Source organism: Ptychodera flava, chromosome 18 (assembly GCF_041260155.1).
Source record: "Ptychodera flava strain L36383 chromosome 18, AS_Pfla_20210202, whole genome shotgun sequence".
Lineage (NCBI taxonomy): Eukaryota > Metazoa > Hemichordata > Enteropneusta > Ptychoderidae > Ptychodera > Ptychodera flava.
The window spans coordinates 36,144,434-36,168,753 of record NC_091945.1 but is presented as its reverse complement, the minus strand read 5'-3'; the positions used below and the strand labels follow the sequence as shown (position 1 = coordinate 36,168,753).

At 38.1% G+C, this 24,320-nt stretch overlaps 1 protein-coding gene across 15 annotated transcripts in view; it reads right to left on the bottom strand.

The window, feature by feature from the left end:
* The window catches only part of LOC139117485 (inositol hexakisphosphate and diphosphoinositol-pentakisphosphate kinase 2-like), a 64,593-nt gene extending 41,015 nt beyond the window's left edge, over nt 1-23,578 (bottom strand). For 4 of the 15 annotated variants that reach the window (XM_070680626.1, XM_070680630.1, XM_070680632.1 and 1 more), the window contains exons 1-3: nt 23,461-23,578; nt 21,832-21,963; nt 3,141-3,469 (exon numbers count right to left, since the gene is read on the bottom strand). In XM_070680626.1, coding sequence (XP_070536727.1) covers nt 3,141-3,469; nt 21,832-21,891 — 389 coding nt within the window. In that variant the 5' untranslated portion in view covers nt 21,892-21,963; nt 23,461-23,578. Of the gene's footprint in view, nt 1-3,140; nt 3,470-12,311; nt 12,485-17,430; nt 17,597-18,005; nt 18,146-21,831; nt 21,964-23,460 lie in introns of those variants that run through there. The other 11 variants (XM_070680623.1, XM_070680621.1, XM_070680624.1 and 8 more) reach the window with 8 other exon arrangements.
* Nucleotides 23,579-24,320: the final 742 nt, after the last annotated feature.

Here is a 24,320-nt window from a genome sequence, read left to right as displayed (position 1 = left end):
ATTTTAGTTTCAATTTATAATTTGACAGTGACTCCTTATTCCATCATCCCTCCTCCTAATCTGCCACCTCCCCTCGTAATCTGCTACCTCCCCTCCTAATCTGCAACCTCCCCTCCTAATCTGCCACCTCCCCTCCTAATCTGCTACCTCCCCTCCTAATCTGCTACCCCCCTCCTAATCTACCACCTCCCCTCCTAATCTGCTACCTCCCCTCCTAATCTGCCACCTCCCCTCCTAATCTGCCACCTCCCCTCCTAATCTGCTACCTCCCCTCCTAATCTGCCACCTCCCCTCCTAATCTGCTACCTCCCCTCCTAATCTGCTACCTCCCCTCCTAATCTGCCACCTCCCCTCCTAATCTTCCACCTCCCCTCCTAATCTGCCACCTCCCTCCTAATCTGCCACCTCCCCTCCTAATCTGCCACCTCCCCTCCTAATCTGCTACCTCCCCTCCTAATCTGCCACCTCCCCTCCTAATCTCCACCTCCCCTCCTAAATCTGCTACTCCCCTCCTAATCTGCTACCTCCCCTCCTAATCTGCTACCTCCCCTCCTAATCTGCCACCTCCCCTCCTAATCTGCCCCCTCCCCCTCCTAATCTGCCACCTCCCCTCCTAATCTGCTACCTCCCCTCCTAATCTGCCACCTCCCCTCCTAATCTGCCACCTCCCCTCCTAATCTGCCACCTCCCCTCCTAATCTGCTACCTCCCCTCCTAATCTGCCACCTCCCCTCCTAATCTGCCACCTCCCCTCCTAATCTGCTACCTCCCCTCCTAATCTGCTACCTCCCCTCCTAATCTGCTACCTCCCCTCCTAATCTGCCACCTCCCCTCCTAATCTGCCACCTCCCCTCCTAATCTGCTACCTCCCCTCCTAATCTGCCACCTCCCCTCCTAAATCTGCCACCTCCCCTCCTAAATCTGCCACCTCCCTTCTAATCTGCCACCTCCCCTCCTAATCTGCCACCTCCCCTTACTGCATCTTTACTTCCTCTTTCATGTTGCCTATTTCCAGCTTTCCCTGTTCCATCTAGCGCCTCAGTCTCACCCCATTTCAGCACAACAATTTCAACAGTGACTTGTAAGTTCCAGGGACAAGAAAGTGTTACTTGCTGGGACCTCAGGACAGTATTTGGCTGGCTTCTAATGGAAAATGTCTTTTCATGTTAATAGTGTAATCCTAGAGTGAGTCAGTGTGAAGTATTATGATGTTTCTGTATCATGAATTTTGATTCTAACATATAATATCATATATCAAATTACAGCTTGCTCTCTTGCAGTTAAATATCTTGTACATGCGTTTAGGCCAAGAAAAATAAAAAGTTTGTTTCTCATCCTCGCGCATCTATTTACACCCGCCGTGTCAACCTTTTTTTTCTGCTCATGAGGAAATAAATTAAAAAAAAAACAAAACAAGTCATCGTTGATGACACAGTCCCCACTTGTTAATGGGTGCTTTGATTACAGGTCCTCAGAGAGGATAGAGTCCTCTTCATTAGGTCTGTGATAAAAATACTTTTGAATAAATTCGCTTGATACATGTCTGAGTTGTAGTTCAGGACATGAAAAAATCGTAATAAAATGGCCACATGGTGGCCATATTGGATCGAATCACAACACAAATCAATGTGCATATGTATGACATAGGTCAATGTCCTCGTACCAACTTTGATTAAAATCGGTTGAAATATGCCTGAGTTATGGCTTTGTACATGAAAAATCATAACAAAATGGCCGCACAGCAGCCATATTGGATCGTATTACAAAACAAATTTACATGCATATGTATGACATTGGTCAATCTCCTTGTACCAACTTTGAATAAATTTGCTTGATACAAGTCTGAGTTATGGTTATGGACATGAAAAAACGTAATAAAATGGCCACACGGCGGCCATATTGGATTGTATCACAAAACAAGTCAATGTGCATGTGTATGACATAGGTCGATGTCCTTGTACCAAGTTTGAATAAAATTGGTTGAGATATGCCTGAGTTATGGCTCTGTACATGAAAAAATTGTAATAAAATGGCCGCCTGGCAGCCATATTGGATGTATCAAAAAACAAATTGACGTGCATATGTATGACATAAGTCAATGACGTTTGTACCAATTTTGAATAAAATCGGTTGAGATATGCCTGAGTTATGGCTCTGTACATGGAAAAATCGTATCAAAATGGCCGCACGGCGGCCATATTGGATCGTATCACAAAAAGAATTGACATGCATATCTATGACATTGGTCAATGTCCTTGTACCAACTTTGAATAAAATCAGTTGAAACATGCCTGAATTATGGCTCTGTACATGAAAAAATCGTAATAAAATGGCCGCCTGGCAGCCATATTGGATCGTATCACAAAACAAATCGACGTGCATCTGTATGACATATGAAGTAATCCTTGTACCAAGTTTGAATGAAATCGCTTCAGGCGTCTCTGAGATATCTGCGTGAACGGACGGACAGACGGACGGACGCACGCACGCACGCACGCACACACGCACGGACAGGACCAAACCTATAAGTCCCCCCGGACGGTGTCAATGGACTAAAATAGGCCACATAGTGCATAACACAGTGCTGTATAAAACAGAACCGTAAACAAAACAATTAACACTAACATTCCGTTCAGAACTGTACACATATGTTATATTAAGCTGTCAAATCTCTGCATTGCTGCACCAAAAGTCAAACTGCAGAACTGTTGCTATACAAAACTAATAAAGCAACACTGCTGTTCATTTATTCCTGCATGCATTCCCATGTTGTTGTCATGTTTTTTCTGCATTTTTGTTGATTGAAAAATAAATAAAAATTGACAGTAAAAAAACATCATCAGCCGCATCATTTTTGATAATGTATGTCTAGGATGAGAAACAAACTTTTTGTTTTTCTTAGCCTTAATATGAGAGAGCCACATCATTCAATAATCCTGCACCATACTGCTGGCTCATCTTTTAAAGTGCAGTGAATTTGTGTTTGTCTGTGACACGTCAGAAAGTAACAGTTAAGATGCTCAAAATTGCCCAGTATTTTGACTGATGGAAAAGTTAATCATACAGATAAGCAATCTCTTTAACAGTTTAAACCCCTATGAGACCCCGACTGACATTTCAAAATTAAATCTGGATTTTTACCTGTCTTGAAGTCCAAACTGTTTCTGGAGGTCATTTATCACATAAGGTTTTCTCAACTCTGCGTAAGCTACAGCTTTCTCCAATGGAAAACCCTTGGAGAAGAATGAGATTAAACAGTCACATAGAGGCCAGTTTTCAACAGGCTCTTGTAAGATAACATCCTCTTCAAAAATTTCAGTCACAATGTATTCAAATCTCTCAAGTCTTGTTAAGATTTCTCTCATGGGTTTAGACCTGGATTTCTTGGACATTGCACAAATGCCAACTATTATCATCTTCCGACCCTCATCTTCCAGCCTTTGTTTCTTGGTTCTGTGGTCCTGGGCATCCTATGGTGAGACAACAAATAAACACTGAGTCATTTGAACCGTTCATACATGTATCATCCTTTAACACTGATTTCACAAAGTTTTGTAATTTTTGATCATTTTACCGTGTGAACAAGCCAACAACAAACTCTGTCTCATACAATACATGTGACACTTTGTGAATGCCGCTTGTGTGTAATATTTTACTATAAATTTTGACTGTAATGGATCATCATGACGATCATGAATTAACTACCAGAGTATTTATTGCACTCTGTCACCAATGCCTGTAAAAAAATGTCTAACAAATTATAATGCACATAAGTATTTGAAGGGACACAGTTGCTGTGTTTTGACATTTTCCTGTAAATTCGGTATTATTTTAAGAAGCCAACTCAAAGATTTAGTATCTTGAAACTTACTACAAGAACAATGAGTGAAATTTATCAGTGCAGTGTAGGAAGGCAAATACCATTAGATATCATAGGCAGGTAATTCAACTTGTGATGATAATTATGTTATGCATACTTAGGGGCAAAATATAATGTTTGATTTCCAAAACCAAGATGGTAAAATTCTTTCTGACACCTAGAGCTTTGAAATGAACCTCCACAAGCAGTAGACCAGAAAGGTACATGTATTGAAAACATTTGAGTTTCTAAATATTTGTCTTCCAGGTGCATTCCACCTTCATGAACTTCATTTTCTTAGTGAAGTACTGTGAAGGTATTATTATACTGAATCTTTGTCATCTAATGAAGCCATATTAAAGCACAGTCCTCTATCAGGATGGAGGGACTGTGGTTTACGTAAAATCTTAAATGTTACATTCAAGATTTTAATTCTATTTGTTTCAATGGTGTTTTTTCTTTCATTTGTTTTGCAACTTTTTCACTTATCTTTACATTAGGTATTGATACTGGCAGATTATCAAAGCACTGTCTGGCATGGATACAATAAAAAGCTGAGAAATTACAGATATCATCAGCCAACTTGATAGACTGTCGATATCAGATAACTGCTGCCAATTTGTCATTTCATGGAGACATTTATCTGGATAATTAGTGACTTGTCAACTACTCAGAAACCTTTGGCTGTCAATCAATCTATCAATCAACAAGTCATCGTTGATGACACAGTCCCCACTTGTTAATGGGTGCTTTGATTACAGGTCCTCAGAGAGGATAGAGTCCTCTTCATTAGGTCTGTGATAAAAATACTTTTGAATAAATTCGCTTGATACATGTCTGAGTTGTAGTTCAGGACATGAAAAAATCGTAATAAAATGGCCACATGGTGGCCATAATGGATCGAATCACAAAACAAATCAATGTGCATATGTATGACATACGGTAGGTCAATGTCCTTGTACCAACTTTGATTAAATTGGTTGAAATAGGCCTGAGTTATGGCTTTGTACATGAAAAAATCATAACAAAATGGCCGCACAGCAGCCATATTGGATCGTATCACAAAACAAATTAACATGCATATGTATGACATTGGTCAATCTCCTTGTACCAACTTTGAATAAATTTGCTTGATACATGTCTGAGTTATGGTTCTGGACATTAAAAAACGTAATAAAATGGCCACACGGCGGCCATATTGGATCGTATCACAAAACAAGTCAATGTGCATGTGTATGACATAGGTTGATGTCCTTGTACCAACTTTGAATAAAATTGGTTGAGATATGCCTGAGTTATGGCTCTGTACATGAAAAAATCGTAACAAAATGGCCGCACGGCGGCCATATTGGATCGTATCACAAAAAAAATTGATGTGCATAGCTATGACATTGGTCAATGTCCTTGTACCAACTTTGAATAAAATCTGTTAAAACATGCCTGAGTTATGGCTCTGTACATAAAAAAATCGTAATAAAATGGCCGCCTGGCGGCCATATTGGATTGTATCACAAAACAAATTGATGTGCATATGTATGACATAGGTCAATGTCCTTGTACCAAGTTTAAATATAATCGGTTGAGATATGCCTGAGTTATGGCTCTGTACATGAAAAAATCGTAACAAAATGGCCGCACGGCGGCCATATTGGATCGTATCACAAAAAGAATTGACGTGCATATTTATGACATTGGTCAATGTCCTTGTACCAACTTTGAATAAAATCAGTTGAAACATGCCTGAATTATGGCTCTGTACATGAAAAAATCGTAATAAAATGGCCGCCTGGCAGCCATATTGGATCGTATCACAAAACAAATCGACGTGCATCTGTATGACATATGAAGTAATCCTTGTACCAAGTTTGAATGAAATCGCTTTGGGCATCTCTGAGATATCTGCGTGAACGGACGGACGGACGCACGGACGCACGCACGCACACACGCACGGACACGACCAAACCTATAAGTCCCCCCGGACGGTGTCCGTGGGGACTAATAACTCAAGCTAAGTACCAGAAGTGCATCTGATGATCATTACCATTTCTCCTACACTTGACTTTCTCACCAAATGATAAAATTAACTGAAGGCCAGGCTAATGTCCTCATTCATGCATCCAAGTCTCCAATTCATGTGATCATTATTTGTGAAGAAACCATTACCTTGTGATTGGCACATTTCTCCAGATTTATCTACAGCAAAGTTTATAAAGTTTATCATATATGCAAGGCACTTGTTTGTGTTTTGCTGGCACTAGATAACATTGACAAGATGCAAGGATAATTACATTAATTTAAACAAAGTGATAAAGACATAAACTTTGTTAAGATACAACTGTTGTCAAACAGACAGTGAGATACATTTCTGTATATCTGAAGCCCCCTGAACAATGCTCTTGGTTCTGTAATTTCCGACAAAGAAATCTAACCTGTGAAACAAAACTAAGAACTACTCTAACATTTCTGCAATAATTCTTGACATTTACAGCTGTCAATCTTCATAAATTTCCTTTTTTCTCCTTCAATTAAAGGTGACATATCCTGTGATAGTAAGGCCACACTATAATACGACAATATTCAAATTACATAATATCATCAACAGAAACTTGTTCTGTGAAACAGAACCAATTACGATGATCTACCACTTCAGGAACACTTCACAACATTTGGAGTACCTGTCACTCCTGATTACATGTATTTGTATGTCTGACAAAACATCTGAGACAAGATGTTGACATATATTTGCCATCATTTAACTCCTTAACAAAGACACAATCAATCAATCAATCAATCAATCAACCTGATACTGATAAGACCAAATTGATTGATCCAAAAGGGCAGACTGTCTTATCATCAGGCAGTTAAATGGTTGATCACCCCTAACATTGTTGACTTTGGATCACACTAGTTTTCAATAAATTTTACCCTGCAAAAACAGAAAGATAAGAAACCACTGTACTCAGTAACAAACAAGTCAACTTATGATTTAGAACACCGATTAACATTACTGTATACATGTACATTTTGTAATCCATACACAAAGATGGATTTCTGACCATTACAGTTATTCTGTGATGTAAAACATTAATTACAATGAAGAATGCATATCAGAAACAGATAATCAGACTCAATAGTAGACTGCCTGTATCAACTCATTTTGTAGGTTTAATATTGTAGATTAGGTTTTCACTATTTTTGACGTGAAACTTGAAAATTTAATTCCCCCCCAAAAGTTAACATAGAGTACAGTTACTCATTGAGATAACAGCTATTTTTACTTCAATACTGGTAAATTTGAGGTAATTAGTTTCTTTACCTCCAAAATTTCTATGCATATACTCTGAACCTTGATTTCTATTCTTGATTTTAAAAGGCAAGGCTTCAAAGTTTCCCTGGAGAAAGTTTGAGCAAATTTTTAAATCTTTCAGCTTCTAGGCTCACATTACTTTGAGGATGATCTGTCAAGTATTTAAACCTGTTTATATTACATCATGGTCACTCCACAAAATTTTGTGGAGTGACCGAGATTACATGTGGTGCTGTTCGTTTACCCTCAACATTTACTTTCATAGGAGATCTAGTCACTGCAATCAGCAGGTCACAAGTACCTTTGAATCAAACAGATAAGTAGAGACTTTCCATCAAATGAGTATTCAGTCAAAGAACATCATTGACAAGTTGCTTGAAAGCAACTATAGTTACATCAGGTGCAGCCAACGGAGCTATTCATCGAAAAAGCTATTCCGGGAGCAATTTTTGAGGGCAGGGGAAATTTTAATTTTGCTTGGGCAGGGGACATATTTTAGGTGGCAGGGGAGCAAATTTTAGTTTGTTTTGTCGGGCAGGGCAGCTATCGGTTGATTGTCCTGGGGACAGGGCTTGGCGAAAATGAGGAGGGGGGTACTTTTAAAACGGGGACAGGGGAAGTTGGGCCATGGTGTTTCCGGGGATGGGGACACAGGGTAAGTACTTATACCTTTTACAGGTTACCCAGACTACTTAGCCTTGTAATAAAGGGAAAGTGGCTTCACAAATCACCCAGCTTGTCTTGTGTGTGCTTTAGTGTGTTTTTATGTCTAAATTGTGTTTGGCTGTTAGTGTGAAGATTAACAAACTGGTCGTTAATTTTAAAGTAAGACATGGCGAAAAAATCGACAAAATCGACAGGTCTTTTCATCACAGGGTAGGGTAGCTTCATGTCTGCAGGGGAAATGGAATGACAAAATTTTGAGAGGAATCTTTTCCAGGGCTGGGGAAATCGGCAAGTTTTTTTCGCCACAGGGCAGGGGAGCTTCAAAAATTCACAGTGGGGAGGGGAAACAGGCAAAAATAAGTGGGGAGTAGGTAAAAATGAAATTTGAGTGCGGGAGGGTAAGTCGAAAAATTTTCAGTGGGAGGGCAAATTATGAACAGCTAATTAATTACCCTCATAACTTAAAATTAGTCAGTTCACATTACTATTCATGCACAATATATCTTATCATAGTAAGGACCCATTTAAAAGTGCATTGTTCGTTGGCTGCACCTGTAATATTTGAAGCATATAAATGTATACAGCTCATACACTGGCCTGGAAGTGTTTCAATTGTGTACAATAATACGTAAGATCTCTTGTCCTATGCATTTGAATTGTCTATATGTTAAAATCCCTGCATAGCTGATGTTCATCAAAGCTTTAGCAGTGTATGTAATAACTGTACATTACTCCAACAGCAAAGCTTTGTAAAACTGTCTGTATATTGCACCAGATATAAACTGCATACCATACCTACTATCGATATACAGCTAAAATGCTGACATCTGTCAATAAAACAGAGGACACTATTAACATCAAATCATTTCAAGTGTTTTCACTTATCAGTGACAAAGATGTCAATCAATGCCAGACTCTATTATCAGCGATGGTCTTGCCAGCAGGTGACGGCAATATATATCAAGCCCTGGAGATGTGTACAGTGCATACCAGTACTATGGCTCTACCCTACAGCTTGATCACACTGATCGGACCATGCACTGCGCAGCCTGCTTGATTGCTAAAGATACAGAATCTCTCAAAATCCCACCTATCGATATACAGCTAAAATGCTGACATCTGTCACTAAAACACAGAGGACACTATTAACATCAAACCATTTCAAGCATTTCAACAACAGAAACTATTTTCCTTCTATATTATGGAACATGATATCATATATTATCATAAGGATAAAACTTAGTTTGTCGCTAATGTATCCTTTGACAAAATTATCAGCTATCAATTTAATACATTGTAGTTGTCCACTCAGCCTCATGTACAAGGTCTGTAAAACCAGATGTATCATTTTGAAGACCACCATATGTTTAAAGGTCTGGTGAAATGGTCCCGGTCGTGTGACAGAATATCTTCCAGGAGGTCAATACTATTACACTCGCAACAAAATTGCAACCTAAAAGTACGCGCAAGTGTTAATTTTTTTGATATTTCTATGCGCGGCTTTCATGGGGTCATTTTGCGACACTCAGGTCACGCCCTCAGCGGGAGTCAAGGTTGGCCGTCTGTGACGTCACAGGTGTGTTCATTTACATCGAATAGCGGTCCAACGCCGCCTTATCTCTGCCCGGTATCCGCTAACAAAAACAGCTTCGCGCTGCCCATTCGCCACGTTCGCCAATGCGAATCGAAATCCGAAGTGGCGAAAAAAATCGATCCTAATTCGCCACAGTGGCGAAACTGATTTTTGTTTAAAAAATATGGTAAATAAAGAAAAAACGTGGGTTTTTTAGTCTTTTGTTTAATCTGCGCTTCTCTCTCGGCGATTCGCAAAAACTGTGTCTACTTCCGTATTATTGCGTTCTTTCGTCGCGTCGTACGTATTTGCAATCGAGCCAAGTCTCGCGAGAGATTTGACGTCATCTAGTCTAGTGTACAGCATGCATAAATGGCTCTCGCGAGAATTGAAACTTACACACACGCAATCGAGCCCTTGTGATAAATTTGACGTCATTTTGTCCTGTGTACAGCGGGCATAGGAACGCTCGCTCGCGAGAATTGAAACTTTTGCTATACATAGCAGACATACGCATTTTAATCGAGGCAACAAGGTTCGGTGTTAAAGTTGATTTACACTGATTGCGGTCTAGATGTTCTGTGTTGTGCATTTTAATCACGGTCTTAAACATTCCATGTTGTGGTCGAGTTGCATCGCGTTCCTCGTGGTCCGGTATTCCCCGTTGTTCTTCAATTTAGCCTAAGTAGCCTAATTGCCGTCCCAACGACGCGTTCCGTGTTGCTGTCGATTTGTATCATGGAGGACTCTACCTCCATGATTTGTATCATGATCTCTACGTCCCGTGTTGTTGTTCGTTTTTAATGTAGTCTCAACGTTCAGTGTTGCTGTTCATGCAGCTGATTTGCATCGTGGTTCCAACCTTCCGTGTCGTAGTTGTAGTGCATTTTAATCACGGGTCCCATTTACGTTTTTTACTGTCGATTTGCATTGCGGTCACGACGTTCCGTGTTGTAGACTAGTGCATTTTAATGGCAGTCACAACGTTCAGTGTTGGTGTTCAGCAGTTGACTTGCATTGCGGTCCCAACCTTCTGTGTAGCGAGTAGCGAGGCAGGCTCAGCCGAGGGACCGTGGCCGATCGTACGAACCAGCCGAGACAAGCACATTATGGTTCAAACACTCCACACTTGACGGGAACTTGAAAAAGTTTACAGTTGAGCCGTTCATGTTCTTGCCGCTGTCACAGCCACCAAAAGAACAACGTCTTCCCAAAGTGAAGGAGGACACTGTCCTGATCATGTAAGCGGAAACCCTAGAAGTTACCCCCCATGGGGAGCTTACGGAGGTGTGAAATACTTTAATTCCCGTTATGAGATACGACGTCGGGCAAACTTCGGAAAGCCGAAAAAAGTCGACTGGAGAGGCTCGGGGGACACGCCCACATTGCATTTTCTTTTGCCATATTTCATAATCACGCGCGCTAAACGAAAAAAGAAATGAATGCAACTGTTTTATAGACCATCAACTGTATTTTTGTGATTTTGCAACATGAGCATTTCACCAGACCTTTAATATTATAGAACATGTGTCAAGCTCACAACTTGTCACGACACTCCAGTCACATATCAAGAGCATTGCCTACTTTATATAAAGCAGATTTCAAGACTGGTAAAGCTTATTTCTGTGATACAAATTATAGAAAATATTCCATCCTAACATTTATACATCTTTAGATTCTGCAGTTTCTATGTATACACAACTTGACCCCATACTTACTGGACCCCAGTCAACTGGACCTAAAGTCAACTGGACCCTTACATACAGTTACTCTACCCTAATCGTCTCCTTAACAACTCTACCTTCTAAACATTTTATCCGTTCAAATCATTTGTGATTAATATTAACCTTGTGTTGAGAGTTATTCTGTTTCTCCTTATAATAGTATATGTGTATGGACCCATATTCACAATTAATTATCCCCTATTGGCCTATAACATAACTGTCTCTGTCTATAACTGCATGCGCCGCTAAGTTGCTGAACCAAAACCTATATTACTATCATGCTAGTTCAGGTACAAAGCGCATTCTATCCTTATTTTAGGATTTACTTGAAACACAAGATTCAACGAATTTTCATGTTTACATGAATATTTGAGCCTGTTTGCCTGTGCAATGAAAGTCAAGAGTTCTAAAGGGGTTGGTTTTGGTTCTGTGTTCATCACATCCAAGAATTGTCACTGCAAGTAGTAGATCATAACATGGAGGTAGCAGAAAAACCTCCATGATAACTCCAAAATAAACCTTTCGAATGAAATTGATTGGGCCAGGGTGCTTTGGAAAAAATATTTTAGGGTCCATGCAGTTGACTTGGGTATGGGATCCAGTTGACGTGGGGTCCAGTTGACCAGTTACTGATTCTGCATATTCAAAACTATTACAGTAAAGGTCTCAAAAAAACTCAAAATCACAAGATAGGTAGGTCAGATTTACACAGCATTGTGACACACTTTTTGAAACAACACATAGGTGGGCTTGGAGTAAGAGTAAGACAAGAATTATGTAAAGGACATTATAAAATAGCCGCTGTAAATATCACATGTTAATTGTTATTGAAATAAAACCATCACAATGGGAATCATTAAAGCTAATAGAACTCTGTTTCTGGTCTTCAAAACTTGTTCGACTCAAAAAAATTTAGTGAACTTAAAAAGAGAAAATAAAACAAGTAACTTTGTGAAGGACATCATACAAATGTGTACCCAGGACACGTGTCAGTTGTCATTGGAAAGGCAATGCAGTAGATATAGCGGTACCTAAAATAAGAAATTGAACCGTATCATGATTATTGCAATAACAGTAGCGGTACTATACCAGTAGCATAGCCTATGTAGTTTTCTACTCAGTTAGTCTATCTAAAATGTCATGTTTCATGTACTTTGAAAGGCAAAAGTGTAAATGAATTTACCCTTAAAGTCCTGAGATACTCCGCCAGAGACCAGTACATAGCGGCCGACATGATGGCCTGATTGCTGTTACGGAACATAACCACTCACAGTTGGAGACATTACATAACATGGGTATGTATTGATCAGGGCTGCCCTCATAATAAACAGCGGACCATCGGTCAACCCTGAATAGACTTGACAGAATGAATGGGGCCCGCCACAATTAACCCAAACTAGATCTGTCAATCTAAATATGAATACATGTACTTTGGTCCTTGCATTGGCACTAGTCTACAATGATGTCAATCAGAGAGCATTGTTTTCTATTAATGGGGATCACATGTACAACATACTGTGGCTATGATACGATCACATGCACACAAATTCTCCAATCATGCTATTTTAAGGGTGAATGGGCAGATAGTGGTTCATATGCAAATATTACATGCTTCCCCCATACAATCTTTCAAGGATTTGTTTTGATAACATTAGAAAGTTCAAAAGTGACACTACATGTGGTCTAGTCTACACTTGCAATGATCAGTTGACGGGTAAAATTTCTATTGCCAATAGCTGCTCTACATAGGTACAGCATATGGACTGTAAATGTAACTAGCTCAAGGTCACATTAAACTAGCTATGTGTTCAACATACAGTGTCCAGTGTCCTTGCATGTGATTGTCAATTTCAAATCACATCCTTCTCATTGTGTAGACTCATGAAGAATCAAGGTTACACTATCTTCTGTATCAAGCACTAAATGCAGTGCATGAAGTATCAATGTTTGAAGCATATCCCGGTAATACAAGGAGTGTTTCAGGCATGACTACGATACCCAAAGAGTTTAAAAAGTGAGTGGAGCACAATAACCAGGCATTCTGTGAACTTGGCTAGACAATCCACTGCAATGTGGTACATTTCATTCCACCTCAGTCCACATATTAAAATCCATCTTCCATTTTAAATTCACTGATGTCATTTGTAGGAATACATGTACTGTACAAAGTCAACACTTGGCTGGCAACTCAGTGCTTTACAACCACCTGTTTGATCACGTCCAAAGAAAGAGTTTTATAGACAACTTGCTAGAAACTATTTGTCCAGAATGAAACTTATTTGGGTGTTGAAGTTCAGTGTAGCAAAAAAATACAATATGATTCCATGAAATTTTGTTGAGAAAATGACATAAATGTTAGCTTGTCTTGACTATATTTATTAATTAAACAAGTAATTGTTGGTCATAAAATTCAATGAGAGTTTTGTTTTGGTTATGAATGACCACCAACACACTAGTAGTAGATCTGTCAACTGACTTCTTGCTCTAACTTTATAATCTGAGTTTCTTATCATTTGACAAGATCTTGTTCTTGCTCTAATTCTTACCAGTAATTTGAGAGCTTGATCATTTCAGTTGTTTATGTTCACATCTCGTTTCTTGCTAAATGTTCTAATTTTATATGTTACATGTAAATCTTCTGATTCTTTTGCATATAATATGTCATTCTTACTCTTATTTCTTGATTTGAGTGTCTGATTGAGTTATTTGCACACAACATCCTGTGCTTGCTCTACATGTAGTTTCTATCTTTATATTGATAATCTGACAATTCTCCTCATATTTACATTTCTCTTTTGTTCAACAAACTTTCTCATTAACAATCTTGTTTCAGATTCTCTTCCTGTTCTGATCATCTTGTTCATTTTTTTTTTGAATTAAACATAATTTTTTGTTGGGACATAATAATTCTTAGTTTCATCTGTTATAACATTCTCCTTCAAATAATTGTAATGTCCATGGTCTAAAACAGCACTTATACACGATAAATGTATAATATGTAATTTGTAAATATATATGTATTGTACACATACTGCACAATATCAACACTCACTTGGTATGACATTACAACTCAGTGCAGTAAAACCACCTGTTAAATCAAGTTTCCTGGTGAAAACTTTTGTAAGTATCAAAAGTCAGTGAAGCAGAAAAAAATACCACATGATTCCATGAGATATTGGTGAGAAAACACACATGTTGGCTGGTCCTGTTCAATAAAATCTGGTAACTGTTGGCTTTCAAATTCAAAGAGTGCTTTGTTAATGTTATACATCACCAACATGTTGGTATAATGGTACTGTAAACTGATCACCAACACATTGGTATAATGGTACTGTAAACTGATCACCAACACATTGGATAATGGTACTGTAAACTGATCACCTACACATTGGTATAATGGTACTGTAAACTGATCACCTACACATTGGTATAATGGTACTGTAAACTGATCACCTACACATTGGTATAATGGTACTGTAAACTGATCTCCAATACATTGGTATAATGGTACTGTAAACTGATCACCAACATGTTGGTATAATGGTACTGTAAACTGATCACCAACACATTGGTATAATGGTACTGTAAACTGATTTACAGTCAGGGAAGAAAATAAATCACAGTTAATCACCAATTGTCTTTGTTGTCATCCACATATATCCATGATACAAAATCTATGCAAGGACAACTTTGAATAATACTTGTCTGTAATTAAAATCAGGCTCAGGAATGCCTTCATATGTACACAGTATACATGTGCTGTCACTACATTGCAATACAATCCCAGAATAAGATTTCTTTGTGGTTTCAATGACTCTTTACAGCACAGGCCAAGACTTGAGTTTCTAATCATATGCACTAGTCATACATGTACATGTAAATCAGTGAATCTGAAAAAAGTCAATGGTGTTATACTTTTCTTTTGCAAGCACAAACAAGACTTAAAAGCATATCTCCAACCCTTCCCCCAAAACAGATACTTGGAAAATACAATTTCTTATACACTGAGTATCTTCAATGTAATAGAGGTTACAAAATATTAAAGGACTGTCTCCACTATCAACTCATCTGAATATAGTTTAATATAGATCAGTTTTGCTTATTCTTTGCTGTTCCTTTCAAGCCATTGGTCATCTCTCTACCTATGCTGTTGATAAATTTGATTTTATTCAGATGTGATCAGCTAGAATTTGCTCCCTGATACAACACTGTGTTGAAAATTTTTTTACAAAACTGACATCAAACCGAGTTTCACATACATGTAGCATTTCAAGATTTGTCCTTCTCTTCACAATAAAACTATGGATTGTCTTGGAAAAACTTTAATAGAAAGTAATTTTTTCATAAACTGACTAATTCTTGATCACCTGGACCTAAAGCACTGACAATAAATACAGCATTTATGGCTTTGTGCCAAATGGGCCATGTCACAGTATATAGTCGGACGTCAAACACACCTTAGGGCAAGAAAGTATTTCTTCATTGGAAGGGCCAAAGACTTTTCGCATTTACTCTCATCTTCAGAATTTTCGTCAAAAATGCTATGCATGAAAATAGAGGGGTGCTCTGTCTACACTTAAAAACACGAATATATGGAAAAAGTACATAGGTTGGCCTGGTTTTGACAGAAGTTTGATGCCCTTTTTGAAAAACGCATTACCGGTACCTAGCAATTATGTGGGTTGCGTGACTGCCTACCATCAATCACTTGATCATTTGCAGAGAAGGGATGAATAACCTGGAAACTTGATGACATTCAGAAAGGTTGGCTGGAATATTCAACCCGCGACTGCAAGGGAAAAATATCACCTGCTGTTTGGGTGAATGTGACTAGTTGTGAATTTCTCATAATGTGATTATGAGTGGAAAATGATGTGTGGAATATGGATATATTCTGGCTTTTCCCTATACCATTGTGCAGAATCTGCACCCAAAACACTCTAGTCTTTTCTCCATGATGGAATACAGCAATGTTCCAATTATTCAACAATCTACTCTCTCAGCCAATATTACATGCAACTGACTCAAAATTTCTTTTTTACTCACAGAATTTAACAGTGCATATATTGGTAAATGGCTGACTCAATTGAATTTCATGGGATTCCTGAATTCAATAAGAGTTCAGAATTCTCATAAGTTTCAGTGAATGTTTACATTTAATATCAGAAATGAAATGGTGTAATTTACATGACACTGATGATGAGTACATGTAAAGATGAACCTATACATTCCGTTGCCTTTGAAATACCAATACACAAGACGACTATACTGGAACCTAGAAACAAGAAACATTGTGACTGTATACCGCATAGTACATATATAAATTTCATCATCTGATGCTTGACACATCAAGCCAATATGAAGGACACACTGACCGCGCTGCAATGGGTCAGTGACTTAGATGAAAGCAACAACTACTAAATAAAAGGCACTGAAAGCTAATACTCTGTATGAGGGATCCCATGTACGGTAGGTATGGCTTATGAAAAACAAGTCATTGCTCTCAAAATCTGCATCATACTGAGAGAAAAACTCTGAGGTGTACCAGACTGACCCTTCATATTTCAGTCAGAGATAATGACATCCTCTCTTTTCATGATGGCACATCTTTGAAGTCATTGATTTTGAATTATTTCTCTATATCATGCTCCATTTACCTTAACAGACTGTTTTTCTAACATTGTACTGGTAGTTCACTTCCAGAAATATATTTGATAAATGCAACAGCAATGATAACTCTTGAATGTAACAAGCTGCAGGAATATAATGTTTTGCAAGCGTTGCCTGCACACATCTATGATAGCCAAATTTATTAACATGTTAACATACATTAATATAGAGCTGAACTCATTGTCTTTTGCCAATGGTTGAACTTGCCTACAGCAGGATTAGGGTGAAAAGGGCAAACTCATTTCTCACTGTTGGTGAAAGCAAATCACATTCCAATACGTCAACAAAAGCCCTACGGCAAAATGACATTCTTCTATAGAATACATAGGTACATGTACATGTACACATCATCAAAGAATACCTCAGCACAATAAGATTGTGACAATGTGACAATGGCTGCAATTTTTGGCGGTCTATCTCCATGGACATATAGAGAGATGATGTCTCCCACTCTACCCTTGGAAACAGTGACAACTGTCAATTGAAGGCACCTGTGAGAATTCCAAGGAAGTACTTCATGCAAAGGTATCCTTCTGAAGACTAAAATTCTTATCTTACTTGCAAATGTGACCAAAACAAGCTATGATTAGTGGTCTCTGTATGGATAGACTTCACTTGGCTATAAAACTTACACGAACAGTCAAGGATTTCAGCACTTTCTTCCTCTCCGGTCTTGAAACCTCCTCAGTCAATTCGACTCTGACATAATTGAGTTTTTCTGACAAAAGTTACCACATTTTACTCTCCCGCCATGCTTTCATGTTTGTGGGTCATGCGAATATCCAGTATGACCTTCTACACCAATGAGCTATTATTAGCCAGACAATGAGTCACTTTACGTGTGTTTCCTGGCAATGTTTACAGCATTGTCCCTTACATCTGTCACACAAACACATGTCATTATCATATATACAATACGGTATTACTATGGGTAAATGTGAATATAATTTACAATTTACAAATATGTGAATTTATATTTATTCACAAACAGAGTCGCTGGAAGGACAGGCACATGCATTACCTATGACAGTGAAGCAGAAGATCCACTGTAATGGTACAATTAGATTTTATCTAATTGATGATGGCCAGATTAGAAATAAGTTGTTTGAATCTAAGCCCCCACTTCCAGTTCATATGAATATCCTTCTGTTTCCAGTTGATTCTTACAAGTCTAAAAAGAGCAGACACAACAAACGAGTGTACCTACTTTTCTTTCTAGTAAACTGTTTACAATTGGTAAATCATAACTTGCAGCGTGTTCATTTTTAGCCGGATGCCGGCCAAATTGACCGGCTACTTTCGTATTTTGGCCGGCTACTTTTCAGCACTGTTTCGCTCTCTGGCCCGAAATTCTGGTTTTGATAACAATAATTAGATTTTTTTGGTGGTCTTGCAAGCCGCAGATAATATTTCAGAAGTGCCGATGTGGCTATATGTAGTCTAGCAATTTACGCGGTGAACTTGTTGCTATCACTGTAGTACCGCGATCAGCGAACGTCGAACGTGGTGTACTATACACTGGGAATCGCTCTCGAGGTCAACCTGGCTCGCCCGATCACAGCCCGAATTATTCCGACGTTCACATCGGGTACAGCCGAAAATTGGACTAACATACAATTACGTTATGCCCGCGAATAGCCGACCATTTCCGAATGAAGCCGACTTTTGTTTCACTCAAACGCGGAAGAGAAAGTCGACGCTTGAGAGCTTTGGTTTTCTGCGTAAGAGTAGGGCCTAGTCTGATGGTTTGGTAGGTTTTTGATCAAATCTAAAGCGACCACAAGTTACTGAGTCTCATTTTTCATACTTTCGAAACGCCACGTCAATCTATCCATGGTCGATCACGATGTCAATATTCAACTCAGTCGATCGACATCGCGTTTTGTGGAGGGGCCGTGGTTGTGTGCATCGCGGAAGAGAAAGTCGACGCTTGAAAACTTTGATTTTCTGACTTTGTCCGTTGGTTTTGGGAGGTTTAGATCAAATCTAAACAAACAAAAAATTACTTGGTCTCACTTTTCGTACTATTGAAATGCTACGTCGATCACAGTGTCAAATTTCAGGTCGACCGATATCGCGTTGTGTGTACTGTGTTACAATTGACTACCGGTACTTTGTACCATGGATGTCTATTTTTTACATCCATGTTTGTACACACACGGCGTAGTACAGGCTGGCGTTCAGTGTCGTTAGTTTGAGGTTTTATCAAACATGAACACTGAAATTTAGCTCTCTTTTTCAATTATATTCAACATCAGCAAAAAATCAATAATCAGCTCGCAGATTCGTTTTATTGTGAAATTAGTACAGTGAATTAAATTCACTGAAAATTGTGTTCCTATAATTCATTGAATTGAATAAACTCTTTGATTTTACTGTATCGTCAATCAAGTTTATTTAAATCAGTAAAACACTTTGTACAGCCAGGCTGGTCAGGATTCTAGCGGATCATTATCTGGATTGTGAAAACCCTAGGCCCCTTCTATGATGTATTTCAAATGTTTGTTCAAGTCATGAGCTAAACATAATTCTACACAACAGTCTGGTGAAATTTTGCTATTATCCTTGTCAACTGAATGCAGTTGACAGGCCTGAGTGATATCAAATTAATTTTTCTGACTTTTCTTTTAAACTTTATCCCTTGAAAACATGTTGTAATTGGCAATGATAATGATTATTCTGTATACTGAAATGGTCTTTAATACTGTACAAGAATGCATAAAATTACTCCAAAATGTCTTCAAAATTAAAAAGTTCTTGCCCACCCCGTCCCTGAAACCCTCCCCCTTTGTGTGTGTTGAAATAACCTTTTATACACTGTATAAGAATGCATGAAATTGCTCAGAAATGTCTTCAAATTTCAATATAATCCTTAACACTCTCATGCTGAAATGGTTTTTCATACAATCAATAATGCATGAAATTACTCCAAAATGTCTTCAAATTTTAAAAATTTCCTGCACACAGGGAGGGGACCCCCTCCCTGAAACCCTCCCCCTTTGTGTATGTTGAAATAACCTTTTATATACTGTATAAGGATGCATGAAATTGCTGAGAAATGTCTTCAAATTTCAATATAATCCTTAACACTCTCATGCTGAAAGGGTCTTTCATACAATACAATAATGCATGAAATTACTCCAAAATGTCTTCAAATTTTAAAAATTTCTTGCACACAGGGAGGGGACCCCCTCCCTGAAACCCTCCCTCCTGTGTGTATGTTGGAATAGCCTTTTATACACTGTATAAGAATGCATGAAATTGCTCAGAACTGTCTCTCTCCCCCCCCCCCCCCCCCCGCCCGCCCAGGGAACCTGGTTGCACACAGAAGCTAACCGCCTACTTTTCTGAATTTTCCGCCTACTTCAAAAGTTTTTGAGAACCCTGGACTTGTTACTTCGTTGTAAAGGTTACCTTGTGAGATTGCAACTTGGCCAACTTGAGAAATAGAATACACAAAATACACAAGCTGACTCTAATCAATTTTCAAAATGTGATTCTCGTTCTGCTTATGCTTGAAACTTTTCAAAATCATGTCAATCTAAGAGACAGCCTACACACTTCTTTGCCGAAAGTCCTGAACACAACTTGTGATTATGAGAAAGTATTTCATCCAGCATCTTTGATCATATTATCAACAAAAATAAATACAGGATCTTGAAACAGTACTGCTTATCAAGTTGACAGAAAAAAGAAGTTGATTTTCTCAACAAACCAGTAACTTATAGAAAGTTAGTTTCTGTTGAATATTTTATGTTTCTTTAGACTATCTGAACAAATTACTAAACTATAGATACATGTACTATCATATGTTATGGTAATATAATAGCTGTTATTATCTCCTGTAGAAATGCAGTTTTTCAATGTTTGATTTCAAAATCGCAATCGGGAAGGGCAAGAGAAATTTGTCTGCTGCTAGTAATTGTTTAACACTACATAATAGAGGGCGCTCTTGTTATTAACTGGCGTCACACGTTATTCTCCAGAGGGCACAGATTATGGTATGTTGTGCCTTCAATAGAGTTCGCCACATGTAACCATGTTTGTGATTCACACAAGCAGATCATGTAACAAGTTTGATAACAAAATTCTTCCACAAAAAGTGGAGCAACTAATTAATTAGTACACCAAGATCATATAGTGTACTTTGTAGTACCTTGTCATGGCATAGGAAGTATCAGATTAATACTATATAGCTGCAAATATAATCTTACAGCAGTTCTGGAAGAGTATGTAGGAATATTGGTAATGATCAGGAAAAAGTTTGTGTGTTGGAAAAAAGATGCTTAGATAAGACGGTCAAAGTGTTCACAGTGCTCAAAAGAATACTCATGGTGTCTTGCCATTGACTTGTTAGATATTTCAGGAGAGACTATAATTTTCATGGTGTAATACTCAATCAAAGCTTTACCTTCAGAATAGGCATTTGCAAAGAAGTGAATCTTCATTCTAATAAGTTGAATTTTGTGAATATACCAGTATTTCTTCTACCAATTTGTATATATTATAAATCCAAGTTCAGAAGAGGGAATCACAATGGTGTGTTTCATTTTGATTTTCCAACAGCAAACACCATTTTTCAGACTACGTATGGACACTGAATGGATGATGTAACACAATTTATATATACAGTTCATACAGTAGTTTTGAAGTTGACTTCTTGTAAACATCAGAGGAAAATTGTTGAGTTGTGAAGAAAACAAACCCCACAATAGGAAGGATTCCCAAGTTAATTGAAATTTAATATGCACTGTCTCTGTATATGCTGAAGGCACTCCTCTTCTGTGAATTTTACATATGATGTAATATCTAAAAAGAGAGTAAATGACTTCTTTTGTTGTGTTGAGGTTAAATCTACCTGTCGCCGTACGATTGTTTTGAGTCCAAATGAATGAAATGACATGTTTCTATAAAGCAATGATTGAACTACTTATGTGAGTCACACTAGAATGATACTGAACTATACTGAAAATTACACATCACTTTGACTCTACATTGTAATGTACATTGTAACCAAAAAGGATGAACTTTACCTTATCTATATTCAGTACTTCATCGCCGATGATGAACTTTGGTGGGCCAAATTCTGACATTGTGGTGATCCCATTCAATCAGAATTCGATGCAATTTAAACTGGAAATCTTCATAATGATTTTGAATCTATTCTGGAAAAAAAAAAAACTTCATGAAAAAAACAGAATATCCAAGCTCATTTTTAGTATATTTAAACATGGAAGTAGTATGTTAGATTTAAAAAACCACTATCAGTAAACATCTTAACAATAACAGTTTTATAGTAATACTGTTGACAATTTCTCATACTTTTTTGTATAGTTTTGTTTTGGGGGCCTTATTGCTGTGAAGCAATATACTATCTATAATCCATTTTCTCTGCCAGTCCTGGTGGTAAAATTTACTTGAGTTCTGTTAACTGTGTGACATCTTTGAACACATATCATGTTGAAAGACTATCTCAGAAGGAATGTTTCCCTGTAGTTTCTCTCTTATTGTATGTCTTTCTGTGATCTGTAGTTATTTTAATTTTTTTTTTCTGAATGAGCCCAAATGAAAATTACTGTAAAGTAACTCGGCCGCTCAATAAAAAGTGTAATAAAAAAAAAAGTGTAAAATAAAGGGCATTTTGTCATGAAACACCCCTTCATACCGATATAGCCAAAACATACATGTTGTGTATATATGGAAGGGGTGGTCCCTATATGCTATACAAAATTATTTATGTGAAACAGGGCAAGGAGGAAGCATACTGTGTGCTTGCTACAGTAAAACAGCTCTGTGTGCTACCTCCATGGACTAAGCATGCTCAGAATCAAAGTTCATGAGATCATGGAGGTAGTAGAGACTACCTCCATGATGAGATTGAAGATTTTTTGAATGCTGAATCTGGTTGATGCTCAACCATTTCAACAGGTCAGCAATGATGACCTCCTAAAATAGTTGGGCATCAACCAGATTTGAATGTAAAGGGGATTCTATTATATCTACTTTCTTAGATATATTTTCAATAAAAACTTCATGAAATTTTCATTTTGCAGTTCATGAACGTAAGACGTGTTGAATAGTGTGTGTCCACAGTCCATTGGCTTGCTGCGGTTCCGTACGTAGCCCACAACTTCAACTTTGAGATCTCAAAGAAACACTGTGAAGAGAATATCTGAAAACGCAATATACGTGTATGATCCAACCACAACATGCTAAAGGACACTAATTGTAAAACGGCTACTGAAAGGTCATCTCCAGGTCAACCAGTCGTACACGATACATATTACATGTACAATGTTATTGTCCAATGGCGCACTGAAACAAAACGTACAAAGTAAACGTTTCCACACGTGTAAGGCTGATCAGTTAAATCAGTGAGAGAAAAATGGGATGCGATTTTGCTGCTAACAACTTTCACTTCGCTTCCATGGTTTATTTTTCCGAAAATACACTGATACGGGGTACGTACATGGTCGCTTGGGCTAACGGCTAGGCTAAGGCCGCCGGAAATGCTTTTACACCGGGTACGAACGCGAGACTGAGCTGACTGTTCGCGGTGCGCGTGTCGATGTAATCTTCCGAAATCGTGGTCGATCATCAAGTCTGTGGGAGCTTTGATGATTGTCACCTGTAAAGTAAAAGTAAGAGCTCACTGTACCTACCGAATGTACCTTGTACTGCACGACATCGATCGACAAAACAATGATCAGAAGCCGGCATCCGCCATTTTACTAACAAATCTCGTTCATTCACGTTTAATCTTGCTGAACCAACTTTACACACCTTGTTATATTCATCATGCTTTGACAATATAAATACCATTAACTTCCTTTTTGAAATACAATAAAATTTGGAGAACGTGATATTGTGCAAAATTGTTTCGAAAATTTACATATGGCAAAATCTCGTTCAAATTGTGACAAACAGCGCCCTCAGACAGTCCCGATCGCAGCCAGCGATAGGGCACCAGACGAAAATAACAACAACTCCTTGTGTGACCCGTGGGAAAGTCACGTCATTTTAACTTTTTTGCAGTATTAAAAACAGTATTACGAGTATAAACATAAAACTCACAAGGAACACACTGTCCTAATACTGCAAGGTATTGGAAAGTAATTAAGATAATCTGATTAAATCAGTTTGATTTATCAATCAATCAACTCACACCAGCAGAGAGTGTGGTATGTATTCCCAAAATTTGACAAGTGAACACTTTTATAAGGACAACAATTTGAGTTTTGTCTTCGGTAACGGCTTGAGGGTATATCTTGGGATCCTTTCAGGGTACCAAAACACAAAAGACATCCTTAACTTTTTAGCGATAGGTTATGCAGCTCTCAATTCTTTCACATTGCTTAGGACAGTGAATTATACTTTGTCCATTACAGCATGGACATTGTCGGACGGAGCTTTTCAGGATATACTTTTTCAGATACCATGAAGTCGCAGGGTCCTTGTTATACATCTGAACAGAAGTGCATAAACCTTCATTTTGAGATTTATATAAACTCAATTGAACTTT